The following is a 14,117-nucleotide window of genomic DNA, read 5'->3' as shown; positions in this document are numbered from 1 at the left end:
CGCCCCATGTTCTTCCCATGGCCGTATCCTCATGCATCTGCTTTATATCCCAGCACACCGGGCACCCTCCTCTCCCCCCTTCCCGGCAGTGCAATGCTCACAGAGCAGAGACCTGGCACGGTGAGAGCTGGGTTTGGAGCCAAGTATATTTTCAGCCTGGGAAAGCAGGCTGGTGCAGGTGTGCTCCATCCAGCTCAGCTCCTCACCAGCAATTTTGAGCCTCCTGGCTCCTTTTTGCCCTATTAGTGGAGGAAAAGAAGTCACCAAGATCATTGAGATCCTACAATTTTAATGAAAATTGCTTTTAGGGTAGCAGAGAGGGCAAAGAGCCACACTGAACACTTGCACTGAGGGACAGACAGCAACAGAAGTTTAGCCCTAATTAGACATCAGAGAATCCACACAGGAGCTGACTCTGCCCTGGAACAGACACTGCTACAAGAGCGAGTGACGGGTGCGCTGAGCTGTGGCCTCCTGCTCAGAGAGACACAGACAACCCAAGCCCACAGTCCACCCAGAAGACAGGGCTGGACACCGGGCTACCTTCAACACGGGTCCAAGGTCCATGCAACAGATAGGATTGGGCACCGGGCTACCTTCAACACAGGTCCAAGGTCCAGGCAACAGATGGTATGGGGCTGGACACCAGGCTACCTTCAACACAGGTCCAAGGTTCCACCCAGGAGATGAGGCTGGGTACAAGATTATGCCCAGCCCAGCTCCAGGGGAGACTGAAGGCCCCACCTTGACCTTAAATGGAGCTGCTGGGCCATGGGTGGGAGGGGGCCAGGTGAAGCTGTTCAGGGCGATGAAGGGCTGCTGGTGCCCCAAGGGCTCTGCCAAGCCGGCAGCAATGTTTTACGAGATACCTTTAAAACGAGGATGATTTTTCTTCCCCGTTGTGATAACATCTGGAGAGTTTTGCTGCCTTCTGGCTCCTGCATCACGCTTTCTGCTGAAATTAGGAGGCTTGGCGAAATAACTCCCTAAGGAGGAGAAAAAAAAGGAAAACAAAGGAAAAGAGCAGAAAAAAGAGGAGATTCCCCCTCAATTCATGTAACTCCTCAAAGGGGAGCTCAGGAAGCAGCGAGTACCCCGGGGCTGGCAGGGGGCTGCCCTGCACCACCCTGCCTCTGCATGAGGCTCCCGGAGAGGAGATTTGCTTTAAAATCGCACAAATTTAAAGAAAGAAACACCCTGAGTTCCCTTTGCCGGCTTGGGGGCCCTTTGGGCACCACAAAAACCCATTTTCCAGGGGTTTTTTACGTTCATTATCCGCTGCGGGAAGGTGGCTGGGGGGTTCCCACAGCCCGCAGCCCCCCGGCGCTGGCGGGGGCCCAGCCGAGCCAGGTCTATTCTTAGCAGGCGGGTGGCCGGGCAGGAGCAGGCAGGGTGCACGGGGCCGCGTTCTTCGCATTCCCCTTTCCCGGGGACAAGGAGAGCCTGGAAATATGCAGCCACAGCTTGGCAGCAGGCAGGGGCCACCAGCGGGGGCCACCCCGGGCGGGGGAGATGGGGGGAAGCAGCGTGGGGGGGGTCCCGGGGGACAGCAGAGCTGTGGTAGGGAGCAGGGGCTCCCCGTCCCTGCCAGCTCCCCACCCGTGGCTTCGGCCCCTGCAAGCCCTGGCTGGCACCCTCCTTCCCTCCCTGCTGCTGGAGCAGGGCGGAGGGGGGTAAAAGTGAATTTGGGGGTGAGGGGCAAGCGGGGGACCCCAAAGACCTCCCCAAGCATGCTCAGACTCCCCAGTCCCGGGCTTAGCTACGATTCCCTACCATGGGGGACAGGGATCAGGTCCAGCCCAAACGACACCCCCACCCTCCCGACGTCCCCTCCAGCCTCCACGGAGCATCAGGCACCCGGGCGGTGCCACCCTTGCCTGCGGACGCATCACACCGGGCACCCAGCTGGGTCCCACCCTCGCTGGGGGGATGCACCCAGGGGTGCGAGCTGGGCTGACGCCCTCCCCAGCCCCGCAGAGCACCCACCCCGCACGGCAGCATCCCCCTGCCCTGCTTCCCTAGGGTGCCTCGGCGGCGGGACCCCAAAGCAGGCTCTGCCCGTGTCCCCACGCTGCTGGCGACCGTCCCCCCGCCTCAGGGCTCCCCCTCCAGCTGACCCCGTCCCTGCTGAGGCCTCGCAGGCGGCGGGGAGAGAACTGCCGCAGACCAAAAGTGCTGCAGCCCTGAACGACGGGGGAGCGTGTGGCCAAGCCCTTGGTACTCTGCTCCTCTCCCCCCATGCCCAGGAGGGTTTCCAGCCAAACCGACCCGCTGCAGCCGCTGCCAGCACCGCGGCCGCATCCTGCCCTTCCCCGGCCGTCCCTGCAGCACCGCCGTGACTTACGGCGGCCGCCTGCTCGCCCCATCCATCCTCCTGGCCCCAAGGCCGCGGGTGAGACACGAGCCTGCCCCACGCCTGTTTCCCCCGCTGTGCGGCCAGCGCGGGCAGGATGCCAGCGTGGCTGCCGTGAACCGAGCGCACGACATCCCGGAGCCGAGTCCCCACGGCTTTTGCTGCCACTTCCAAGTGGGAAGTGGCTTTTGTCGGGAAACCACATCCATGATTTGGTTTAAAGTCACCAAGACCTTCCCAGGTTTGCAGCCTCCCATCGGGCCTCCCCTGGGATGGCATGGCGGAAAGCCCAGGCTGATGAGGGTTAATTTTGGCTGCACATTTAACCATTGTTTGTTTTGCGTGGGTTTTTTTTTATATATATACTTGGCAAACAAACAGTGCAACGGTGAAAGACTGGAAAAAATACATCAGGATTTGGAGTGGTGGGCGGAGGAGGGAACCAGGACAAGGAGCATCCTCCCCCCTGCAAAATCCATTTACAGTCCCAATTCCTCCCTCCCCTGTCACATCCCTGGAGCATCTTCCAAAAATGAAGGGCAAAGCAGGGCCGTGAACCGTGCCAGGCAGCCGGGACGCCCGAGACCGCCTGGGGACAGCCCTGGTGACTGTGAGCAGGTTTGGGGACCGCGAGAGCCCCGTCTCTCCCTCACCGGCTGTGTTTGCAGTGCAGCTCTAATTACAGAAACGTGGAGAAACGCCGTCTCTGTTGGCAAACATTTCTCCTTGCAAGTGTCAGCCGGCAGCTGCCGTGCTGGGATTGGAGTGGGCGCCTGTCCCCTCCATCCCACAGCTCCCACCCCAAATGCACACCCCATTTCACAGCTGTACCCCCTTCCCGACGCGCCTGCCCCTGCCCGCGGCAGCCACTCGCCGGGGGGGTGATCGTTTCCTGCACAGATGATCATTCCCTGCACAGATCAGAATTCCCTCCCCTCCCAGGTGGCTCCTCAGGCACTTGTGCTGCAGGAGCGGGGAGGACGCCCTTGGGAAGCACCCAGGTCTCCTTGGCCCTGGAAATCAGGTGGCTTTCCACTGATTCCCTGGGGGTGTGGGAAGGAAGGAAAGAAGGGGAAAGGAGCAAAACCTCAAAACCACTCATGGAGGAGGAGGAGGAGAGGAAAGAACTGAGCAAGCGAGGAGGAGGAGGAGGAGGAGGAGGAGGAGCAGGAGGAGGAGAGCAGGGCAGGGAGAGAGAGGATTACTGCTTGCTTGAATTAGAGGGAGCCCTTCAGCTGCCTTGAACAGCCGGAGAATTTGCGCAGAGACCCCAATTCTTCCTATTTGGGATAAAATGTAAGCACAGGATTAACTGCAAGCATATGCTTAAGACCCAGGGAATTGAAAGAAGACTGGGCATAAAGTGCTCCAAGGAGGGCAGGGAGGCAGGACACGGACCGGCAGCCTCATGGATGACCTGGCTGTGCAGGGAGGCACTGGGGGGACTGGGAGAGCCGTGGGGGGATTGGAAGAGCCATGGGGGCACTGGGAAGCTCCTGGAGCTTAGTCAATAATAACGTGAAAGGGAATGACATGACTCAGCTCCATCTGCGAGGGCTGCATGGGGAAGACGGTCAGTAAGAGAGGCTCTTCCACCAGCCACGTGACGGGATGAGACTCCCTGGCCAGAAAAAGGGGGATCGAAGTGGCACCACCGCCATGCCCTGAGCAGGACAAGCCTTCCCCGGGTCACTCCACAGACCCAGCCCTGGCAGAGGGGCTGGGGAGGCCGGGGCTGTGCCCTGCCCCGTGCCCAAAGTCCCGCTGGTGCCCCTGCGCTCCTCTCTGCGGACCCGCTCCCCGCCGGGGAGGGCTGCGCGCCGGCACGTGCCCTTATCGTCAGACACATCCGTGTCCACGTGATGTGTCCGTGAACATCCCGGACTGATTTATGGGATGAGAGAAGGGCAGGAGGCCAACCTTAAATCCTGACTGCCTGGTGATTAATAATCATAATTATGATCATATTAGCTGTAGTAATAATAGTTTGCTTTCCCTTGCAGAACTGGTCATCCAGGAATCTCAGAGCGGTTTCACAAGGCCAAGTGACCAGTGTCCCTATTTTCTAGTGAGGAAATTGCGGCACAGAGCTATCTCCCTCGAGTCACCCGATATATCAACAAGAAGACAGAGAAGGCAGGAGCCTGGACTCCGTGTCCCTCTCCCTCCCCCATGCTATTAAGCCGCATCTGTGTAATATAGAGCAAAACATCCTCCACGACTCGCAGTAAATCACGGCAGAGGCAGTGTGCAGAGTGGATGGGGGGAGATAATGGGTTTTTCACCCTCTTCAACAATAGAACAAGTTTTTCTCCGCTGGGGAAAGACGACTTCTATGAGAGATGGAGATAAAAGCAGCACCAGGGCTCCGAAATGGGCCTGAAAGGGCACCTGCCTTTGCTCACCCACTTGCATCGCTGGCCCAGGGACAGGAGGCAACTCCGGCAGGCAGCGCCGCGGGCCGAGTGCCCCGTGGGCACGGCCCGGTCCCCATGTGTACTGCTGAGGTGCACTGGAATATTAATTGAAAATCCCAGCAAAACACTCCCGCTGATGATAATGGACCATAATCCTCTTAGACCAATTTCATGCCTGAAAAGTCGTGCGTAACAAAATAACGACAGAAAGCGCCTCAGTGGCCACTGTCCTCAGCCGCAGGCCCAGGAGGAGAGGGCCGGCCAGAGGGGATTTCTCGGGAAGGAAAGGGAGCTGGTCCCCTTGGCCATCACCCCTGAGGGGCACGGAGAGGTGGGCAGGAGAAGAGCTGAGCCCGGGGCGGGGGCCGAGCATCTGCTCTAGCAGGGCGGCAGCGCCATGGGACCCCTACGTCCCACAGAGCCCGGGGCCCCCCCGGGGCCCCCCGTGCCCTACGGAGCCCACGGCACCTCCTGTGAGCCCAGAGCCCCGGGACCCCCTGGGCCCTCCGCGTCCCCCAGGGACCCTCCGTGCCCGCAGAGCCCTGGGTCAGGCCGGGCCCCCCCCCCGGAGCCGGCAGCCCCCCCCCCGCCGCCCGCCCCGCCCGCCCCTTCAGCACCGCCGCGAGTGGACAGCGCCGGGCGTGGGGCCCCGCCCGCCCCGCGGCACCCGGCACCCCCGGAGCTCCTCCCCGGCCCCCGGGCCTGCACCCCAGCTTCCCCCTGCACCCCAGCTTCCCCCCTGCAACCCCCGGCACCCCCTACTCTGCCGCCCCACGCCCCTCTCCCCTGCTGCACACCTGCACCCCCTCCTCTGCTTCCGCACCCTTGCACCCACCGCCCCCCCCCTCCTCCGCACCCTGCACCCCCTCCTCTGCTTCCGCACCCTGCACCCCCTCCTCCGCACCCTGCACCCCCTCCTCTGCTTCCGCACCCTTGCACCCACCGCTCCCCCCCGCCTCTGCACCCCTGCATCTCCTCCCCCGCCCCTGCACCCCCCCCACCACCCCCTGCCCCTCAGCACCACCTGCACGCGCCCCTCCGCCCCCCACCCCCTGCACCCCTGCATCCCCTCCTCTGCCACCCCCGGCACCCCAGCGCCCTCCATCACCCCCTCCTCCACCACCCCTGCACCCCATCACCACCTGCCTTCATCACCCCCCCCCCGCTCCCAGCACCCCCCAGCACCCCTCCCCAGCACCCCAGCACCCCTTCCTTCACCACCCCCTCCTCCAACGCCCCCAGCACCCTTCGCCTGCACTCCCACCCCCCCAGCACATCCTGCTGTCCCAGCACCCCAATCCTCCAGCACCCTCTGCCCCAGCCCCCCAAGGACCCCCCCCTCCACCCACCCATCGCCCCCTGCCCCAGCACCCCAAGGACCCCCCCTCCACCCCCCCCAGCACCCACCTGCTCCCCCCCCGCGCCCCGCCCCGGAGCACCCCCAGTCTGCGGGGCCGGTGCCAGGCGGTGCCGTGCGGGGGCCGGTGCCGGGGGGTGCCGGCGGGTGCCGGGGGGTGCCGGGGGGCACAGGGGGGTGCCGGGGAGGCTCGGGGGGCACAGGGGGGTGCCGGGGGGCACAGGGGAGGCCCGGGAGGGTACCGGGGGGTGCCGGGGAAGCCCGGGGGGTGCCGGCGAGGCCCGGGGGGTGCCGGGGGGCAGCGGGGGGTGCCGGGGGGCAGCGGGGGGTGCCGGCTCCCCGGCCGGCAGCTGTTGCTGCTGGGAGCTCCCCCGGAGCCTCCGGCGGGCCGGGGCAGCGGTGACTAAGCGCTTTGGGGATTTCTACTCCTCTTATTTCAGTCTATTATCTTCTCCCCGCTTCAAGCGGGTCCTCCCCCCTTCCCTCCCCCCCCCCCCCCATCCTCATCCTCCCCGGCCGCCCCCGCCCGGAGCCGGGCGCGGCAGGGCGGGCGGAGGGGTTCCCCCTTCCGGCCACCGGGAGCATGGGAGCCCCGGGCCGGCTGGGCTCCAGAGCTCGGCCAGCCCTGGGGTGAGGCGGAGCGGGGCCGCGCCGTGCCGGGCCGTACCGAGCCGCGCCGGGGCCGGGCCGCGCTCCCCGCCGCCCCCGCGGGAAGTTCCGCCGCTCCCGGGGCGCGCAGGGCGGCGGAGCGATGCCGGTGCGCCGGGGCCATGTGGCCCCCCAAAACACCTACCTGGACACCATCATCCGCAAATTTGAAGGGCAAAGTGAGTACCGCACCCCCGGCCCCGCTCCCGCTCCCCCCCGCGGCTGCGGGCGGCCCCCACCTGCGGGGCACGGCGGGGGGGCAGAGCGGGGCCACCCGCGGGGTGTCCCCGGGGAAGGGAAGGCGCCCCGTGACCTCCCGGGGCGGGGGGAGAGGGGTGGGCGACAGCCGGGCAGCGGCCCCGCGGGTATTTATAGACAGGGCGGCACAAGGGGGACGAGCGGTCCCAGCCCGGTGGTCCCCCGGGGGCCGGAGACACCGCAGCCCCCCCCCGCCGGCAGCCCCCGGGCCGGGAGGGGGTCCCCGGGGTGGCGGGGAGGGGGTCCCGGCTGGCCGGGCTGGGGGAGCGGGGTGCAGACGGGCTCGCTGCCTGTTTGCCTTCAACTCCGCGCTGCTCGGAGGCAGCCGTCCCTGGTGAAACGTTGCCATTTGCTGTTGCTCGGAGTAATCCCTTTATATGCATTTTTTGGGCTGGTTTTCGTGTCAAATATAGCAAAGAGTTCGTGCGCATCGGGGAGCTGCTGGGGTTTGCGTGCGGCTGGGTGGGGGCCGTGGGGGCTCCGCTGTCTGGGCACTCCGATGGGGCTGGGTCCCCCCTACGCAGCCAGGGACAAGGGGAGGGGAGTGGGGGACCGGGGTCCCCCCCAAAAGCTGTGCTCCGGGGTCTGCCACGGGGTGCCGGGGCTGTGCACCCCCCACCGCCCCAGCTCGCTGTGGTTTTTCTCTGGTGTCCGAGTTTGCCGGGTGGGCAAACGTCCCTGGCACTGCCATCCCTGCCGGATCTGCGCTGTCTGCCCTGGCAGTGAGTGACGTGACCCTGGGGACGGAAAGCGAGAAAAACTGTCCCTGGTTCCTATCAGTTCCCGCTGGGAAGCGGCGGCTGGGGAGCAGCGGGGGCACGCGGCAAAGCGTGCCAGCGGGGAAGCAGCCAGGCCCCCTCGTCCCTGCCCGCTCCCTGCCTACGCTCTGCCAGCCATGTCGGGCACCAGCTGGGCTCTGCCGAAACATCGCCCCGTGCTCCCCCGCGGCAGCTTCATGGTGTGACAGGTGTTGGGAGACACCAAACCAGCCCCCCTCCCTGGTCACATCGCTGTCACTGGCAGCGTGTCCTCCCCTGCTTGTGGCTGCCTTCACCCCCACCCCGCAGCTCCCGTGGGTGCAGCTGCACCCGCTGAGTCCCCGCTGGAGCTGGAGAGGCCCAACGCTTCTCTCCCAGGGCCGGTGCAGAGCCCCAGTACTGTGGGAGCAAGGGCAAAGCTGCAGCTGAGGACAGGGCAGGAAGCAAATCTGGGGTGCAAATACCCCCAAGGAGACCTGGATCTGCAGCTGAGGACAGGGCAGGAAGCAAATCTGGGGTGCAAACACCCCCAAGGAGACCTGGATCTGCAGCTCCTTCCCACCCCGGCCTTGGTCACATCCCCTGCGCTGAGCACAGCTCGCTCCGGCACCCTGCCAGCCCCGTAAATCCTGTCCTGCGCCAGCCCAGCCTGGATCCAGCCTGCAGGGCTGGCACTGGATGGGGAAACATTGATGGCAGGTGGGGAGCGTGCCCCGGGAGCGGGGCTTTGGGGGAAGGTCCCCTCCTTGTGCCGCCTGCCTGCTGGCAGAGGGATTTGGATAGAGAAGGAGCGGGAAGAAGGAACGGGGAAACATTTGGCTGTGGTGGTTTGTGCTGTTTGCAGCGCTGGCACTGGCATCAGCCCTGCGTGGGAGAGGGAAAGGTGTGGGGGTGGGAGTCCCCCACAAAGGGCCACCGAGGGCTGTCTCAGGGTGCGATGAAGCAGGATGCCTCGGTGCAACATCCCTGGGGGCACTGGTTTTACTGGGAAGCATCCTCCAGAGCTGGGACTCTGCAGGTGACATTAGGGAGAGCCCCTGATGTGCCAGGGAGGGGTCCCCCCACCCCACCGGGCCCCGGCGCTGGGTGCTGAAGCCGTGCGGAGGTTCCTCCCGCGTTTGGGTGAAATTCCCCGCAAGGCTGGAGCACGGCGGGGCTCTGGAGCGCACAGGCTGCAGATGCCATTCCTGGGTAATCCAGGAGATTAATTGGGGTCTGGGCTGGGAGGCAGCCTCCAAACGGACCCTCTGCTCCGACCTGCCGCTAGCTCCAGCCCGGAGATGCTGCTGGGGGGGGCACGGCATCCGTCGCATCAGCATCCGCAGCCCCCCGTCACATCCCAGCAGCCCTGTCCCAGAGAGGGTCCTCCCCCAGCCCAGCGCCCCCCGATCTCCTTGAAAAAAACCAAAAATCAAACCAAAGCAAAGCTCTAGGCTGGGTCTCCCCCAGGATCAGGGTGGAAGCGGCTCCATCTGGGCTGGACGAGGTGGGCTGGGCAGTGCTGCCACACACCCCGGCACGACAGCGAGTCCGGCCCCAGCCCAGCCCAGGCGGCTGCAGCACCAGGAGGGGATGGGGCAGCACCACTCCCTGCCTCAGTTTCCCCTTTCCTCCGCCCTTTTCTTCTTGAGCACAGGGGCCACGCAGCCCAGCCGGGTCTGGATTTCAGTTTCAGCCTGAAGGCACAATTATCCTATAAAACATTAGAAGATTCATTAGTGTGATGGGTTTCACCCGGCTTCCCACGAAGCCAAGCCTCACGCTCACTCCTCCTCTCGCCCCTTGCCTGACTTCAGTCAAATCTCAGCAAGGGTGGGAAGTCTCCGAGAGAACTCAGGTCCCTGATAAGCTCCTGGGGAGGGACGGACGCTGCAGCTCTTCCCTCTGCCTGCAGTGCCGGTCAGGGACAGATTGCCCATGTATTAGACAGCAGCGAGTCCCCACATGCGAGCGGTGAGACATCGAGGCTGAGACATCGAGCAAAAACTGCCTTTACTGGGGACCCCCCTTTGCGTCCCCCTGTCCCCACAGTCACCAAGTCACAGGAAATTGGGGGAATTTTCTCTGTCTGAAGAGCAGGGCAGCAGCCGGGGCGGTGTGGGCTGGCACCAGCCATCCTCCCGCCAGACCTGTCACCAGTGTCCCCGGGGAGTCCGACCCTGCACAAGCCCCACGGCGGGTGCCATCAAAAAACCCAAGCACCCCCCCCCACCACAGCTGTCCCCCATCCCTGTGGGTCCCCACCACCCCCTAAGCCTCATGTTCTCCTGCCTCCCCGCAGACCGCAAGTTCCTCATCGCCAACGCCCAGATGGAGAACTGCACCATCATCTACTGCAACGACGGCTTCTGCGAGATGTTCGGCTACTCCCGCGTGGAGGTGATGCAGCGACCCTGCACCTGCGACTTCCTCACCGGCCCCGACACCACCAAGAGCTCCATCGCGCAGCTCACCCAGGCCCTGCTCGGCTCTGAGGAGTGCAAGCTCGAGATCCTCTACTACCGCAAAGACAGTAAGAGTTGCTTTTTCTGGTGGTGGGAGGTGTCACCTGCCCGGGATTTGGGCTGTCGGAAGCCGGGGGTGGGAGGCAAAGGGGGTCTGATGCTACCAGGGCATCGGGATTGCACCCAGACCCTGGGTTTTGCCGAGGGCGAGTCCATGGTGGCTACTGGCGAGATGGAGCCGTCTCTGCTGTCATGGGGCATGGGGGGCATTGGGACCTCGAGCGATGGAAGTTGTGGCCAGATTGTTTGGGAATCGGGTCGTTTGCGAGCCCTTGGTGATGGCTCAGAGCTGCTAGGACGAGCAATGGCATCTCTCGTGGGATCGCTGCGTCATGAATGAGGATCCCGTGGGAAGTTCATGGAGGAGCAGGGCTGGGACATGAGTCTCCCGGTCTGGGCTCCGAGATGAGATGAGACAGACTCCCCGTCTCTGCCGAAAGCGGGTGCAGCCGATGGCCTCAGAGCCGCCTGTCTGGCGAGCAGGATGCGGCTGTGCGTGCACAGATGGAATTATGTTAAGATGAAAATGAAGCTTTGATGGAAAATACTAGTGATTAGTTCTAATACCGCAGGAAGTTAAATAAATATTTAGTGCTTGATGCTGCAAACCAGCAGCGGCCAGGGCTCCCAGGGGTGGGGGAATGCAGATTGGGTGCTCGCTAGAGGTTAAAAATATTAAGTATTTCCTTTTTTCAACCTGTGGAGCTTTTCCATCGCTTTAGATTGTATTGATGGGAGCTTGGCCTGAGCAAGGGGCTGCACCCTGCTGCCGGCAGCTCCCGGGGCGGCAGGGTGGAGGAGAAACAACTGGAAGCAAAGGGAAGGAGAAGGCAGGAGCCCTGGCTCCCGGCCCGGCACCCTATCTCCAGGGCTGGGACCCGGGTGTCCTGGCCTCCCTCCCAGACCCTATCTCCCGGGCTGGCATCCAGGTGCCAGCGTATCGGCCCTGGGAATTATCCTCTGGCAGCACCCCCGTGCGTTAACCCGCACGGTTAACCCGGCGGGGCTGGACCCTGCGCGGTGGCAGGATCAGGCCGCTCACCAACCGCGTTTCCCGGATGATTTTCCTTCCGTCCTCACCGAGGGACCCGGTCGAGGCTCTTCCCCACGGGGCCAGCCCCGGGTGAAGCAGGGCCAGGGAGCGGTGCCAGGGCTGGGCTGCGCATCCCCCCTCGGCCGCTGCGGTTTGCAGGGGGCTGGCTGGAGCCCAGCGCAGCCTGGGAGGCACGAGGAGAAGCAGGCACATGCTGTCCCCCTGCTCCCATCCCAACGCCAACGCGTGGCCATGACAAGGACAGCGTGTGCAGCCCTGTTCCCTCGGGATAGCTTCCCCATCCATCCCCTGGGGACCGCTCAGCTGGCAGCCCGATCCAGCGCCATCCTCCCCGCTTTGAAGCGTTCCTGCCGGGCTCGCGGGATGCTCGGTGCTCTCCTCGGAGCCCTGCTCTTTCTCTAGGCCACGGGAAATTCTCAGCACAGCTCTGAGGTGCTTTCTTCTCTTTTTTATTAAAAAAAAAAAAGGGGGAAAAAAAAAAAAAGCCCAGAAACAAGCCCTTCATGTCTATTTTTAAAACCCAGCCCCACCAGCAATATGCTTTCCAATTGTTTCCCCCCAGCACTCAGCCTGCAACCGCTCAGCCCATTATAAATGGGTCTTATCGGCAAAGAAAAGGCCTTTGCATTATAGGGAGCTGCTGCTTAATTAGCCGGCGGAGGCTCCGAACCCGCCTGTCCTCCTTTTCATACCGGCGGCACCAATCTCCAGCCTCAACCTGCTGTTTATTACTGCGGTATTCCCAGCTCTGCAGCTCGCGGGGTTGTTTCCTCGCTTCTCCGGTTGCAGGGCCAGGGTGGGATGGATAAGTGGGTGCGGCGGGGGGCACCCACGGGTGTCTGGGCAGGAGGCTCTGCCCATGTACAGGCAGGATGCTGTATGAGGGAGTGATGCCTGTCCCTGGGGACAGCCTTGCTGCTCAGCCCTCACCCAGACGCCCGTGCTGTCATTAGCTAATTATAAAAGGAGCCACGGGTGCTGATGGCGAGCCCAGCTCCGGGCAGCCAAAGTGGAGCCAAGAACCAAGTCCAGCTGAGGGAAGACAGGACCAGCCCAGCAAGGGCAGCTGTCCCTCCCTGCCACGGCAGCCCCAAAAAGGCCTCGGAAAGAGGGGAGAGCCCGGCCATGGTGCGTGTGGGCTCTAATCCCCCGCTCAAAGCCAGGGGATCAGTGAAAAGTTAATTTCCTTACGAGATGCCACACAGCTGGGCTGCCCCAGCCAGGGCGTCATTACGGGATCAGCTCCCGCTGGGGCGAGGAGCAGCCACGGCCACCAGCCCCAGGGGCACGCTCCTCGCGGTGCCCAGGGCTGAGCCATCATCCGGCGTCCCCTGGGCACAGCACCGAGGGGCTGGCGGGGCTGAGCTGCAGCCAGGGTTGGGGTTTTTTCCCGCCAGGGTTGATGTGCTTTGCAGTGAAGCCATCGGCGAGAGCCCCCGGGGACCCCGGGAGCGGGGCCGGTGGCCACAGGTGCTGGGCACAACGGCGCTGGCACGGCCCGAGAGGCAGCAGCTGGCAGTGCCCGCCGAGCGTTTCGCTGTTAATCTGCATGAATGTGATGCTTATGAATCTGAAAGGGGAGATGCAGGGCCGAGACAGCCGGAGCAGCTGGTGGGGCAGCCACCGCCTGCGGCCCCAGCCCCTGCATCCCCGTCCCCTCCCCAGGCAGAGCCCGGGCTTGGTCCCCTCCCGCAGGAGCAGTTTGTGCCGCTCCCCTGGGGCCGGGGGATTAGGGACCAGATCCGCCTGGCAAACTCGTTGCACTGGTGCCGTAAGCCGGGATTTCCCCTGGGGGTTTCCAGGAGCAGGGGGAGGTCGCAGAGCGATTGGGGCAGCCGGTGTCACCCAGGACGTGGCCCCCCAGCTCCCCATGGAGTGCCTGAGCAGGCAGCTGCCTGCGGGGCTGGCAGCCACAGGTTGTGGGGTGTCACTGCACCTGGGGGGGGACAGGGGGACTCATTTGACATGGCCCCTCTGTCCCCAGCCCGGGGCACATCTGTGGTACAGCAATCACCTCTCCAGCAGCTGCTGCCAGGGAGCCCTGGCTAAGGCAGGCAGGGATGGATCCGGCCAAAGTTTCTCTGTACAGCTTTATAAACAACAACGTGCAACGTGCCGACAGGCTCGCTGGAAGCAGGAGGGCAAATCCTGCCGGCAGCTGCCCGATCCTGGCACCAGCGGGGCTGGGGGCCAGTGCCGGTGGCTCCAGGGAGCCTCTGCTGCTGCCCCATGGGGTGGACAGGGCAGGATGGAGGGGACCTCCCGGGTGGCGGTGGAGCAGGGAGGCACGGCCAGCTGACAAAACCCCAATCCCAACTTGAGCTCTTTGCTTGTACAAAAATGTGGGTTTTAAGCCAAGCCGGGGCCATTTGCTTTGCGTTCCTTTAAGGGTCGGGCTCGGCAGCGCTGGGCTGTGACCTCAGGAAAGGGACAGGCACCATGGCCCGATTCCAGATGGGGACATATAAACATCCCGCCTCGCAATGACAAACGCTCTGGTCCCGGAGATCCCGTGCTGTGGGGCCAATTCTGCCATCGTCGGCACAGCTGTGCTGCAGCTCTGGCTACCACCATGCCCCAGCTCTGCCCCGGGGATGGCGCGATCGGGGCACAAAGCTGGAAGAGACACATTTTCTGTTTTCTGCAGCTCCTTGGCTGCTTTGTGCTCGGACCAGATGTCCCACGAATGGAGGGACAGGCCCAGAGCATCCCCAGCACCCCCAGGGATGCTTCCCAGGAAGCTTTCTCCTGAAATCCCTGCCCTGGCA

At 63.9% G+C, this 14,117-nt stretch overlaps 1 protein-coding gene across 1 annotated transcript in view; it reads left to right on the top strand.

The window, feature by feature from the left end:
- The first annotated feature begins 6,878 nt into the window (after positions 1–6,878).
- Positions 6,879–14,117, top strand: part of KCNH6 (potassium voltage-gated channel subfamily H member 6) — a 32,698-nt gene continuing 25,459 nt past the window's right edge. The window contains exons 1-2 of the mRNA XM_075722894.1: positions 6,879–6,954; positions 10,073–10,303. Coding sequence (XP_075579009.1) covers positions 6,879–6,954; positions 10,073–10,303 — 307 coding nt within the window. The remainder of the gene's footprint in view (positions 6,955–10,072; positions 10,304–14,117) is intronic.

This window comes from Pelecanus crispus, chromosome 18 (genome assembly GCF_030463565.1).
Source record: "Pelecanus crispus isolate bPelCri1 chromosome 18, bPelCri1.pri, whole genome shotgun sequence".
In the NCBI taxonomy this organism is placed as follows: Eukaryota; Metazoa; Chordata; class Aves; order Pelecaniformes; family Pelecanidae; genus Pelecanus; species Pelecanus crispus.
The sequence above is the reverse complement of the archived record's forward strand: the minus strand, read 5'-3'. Positions and strand labels throughout refer to the sequence as shown.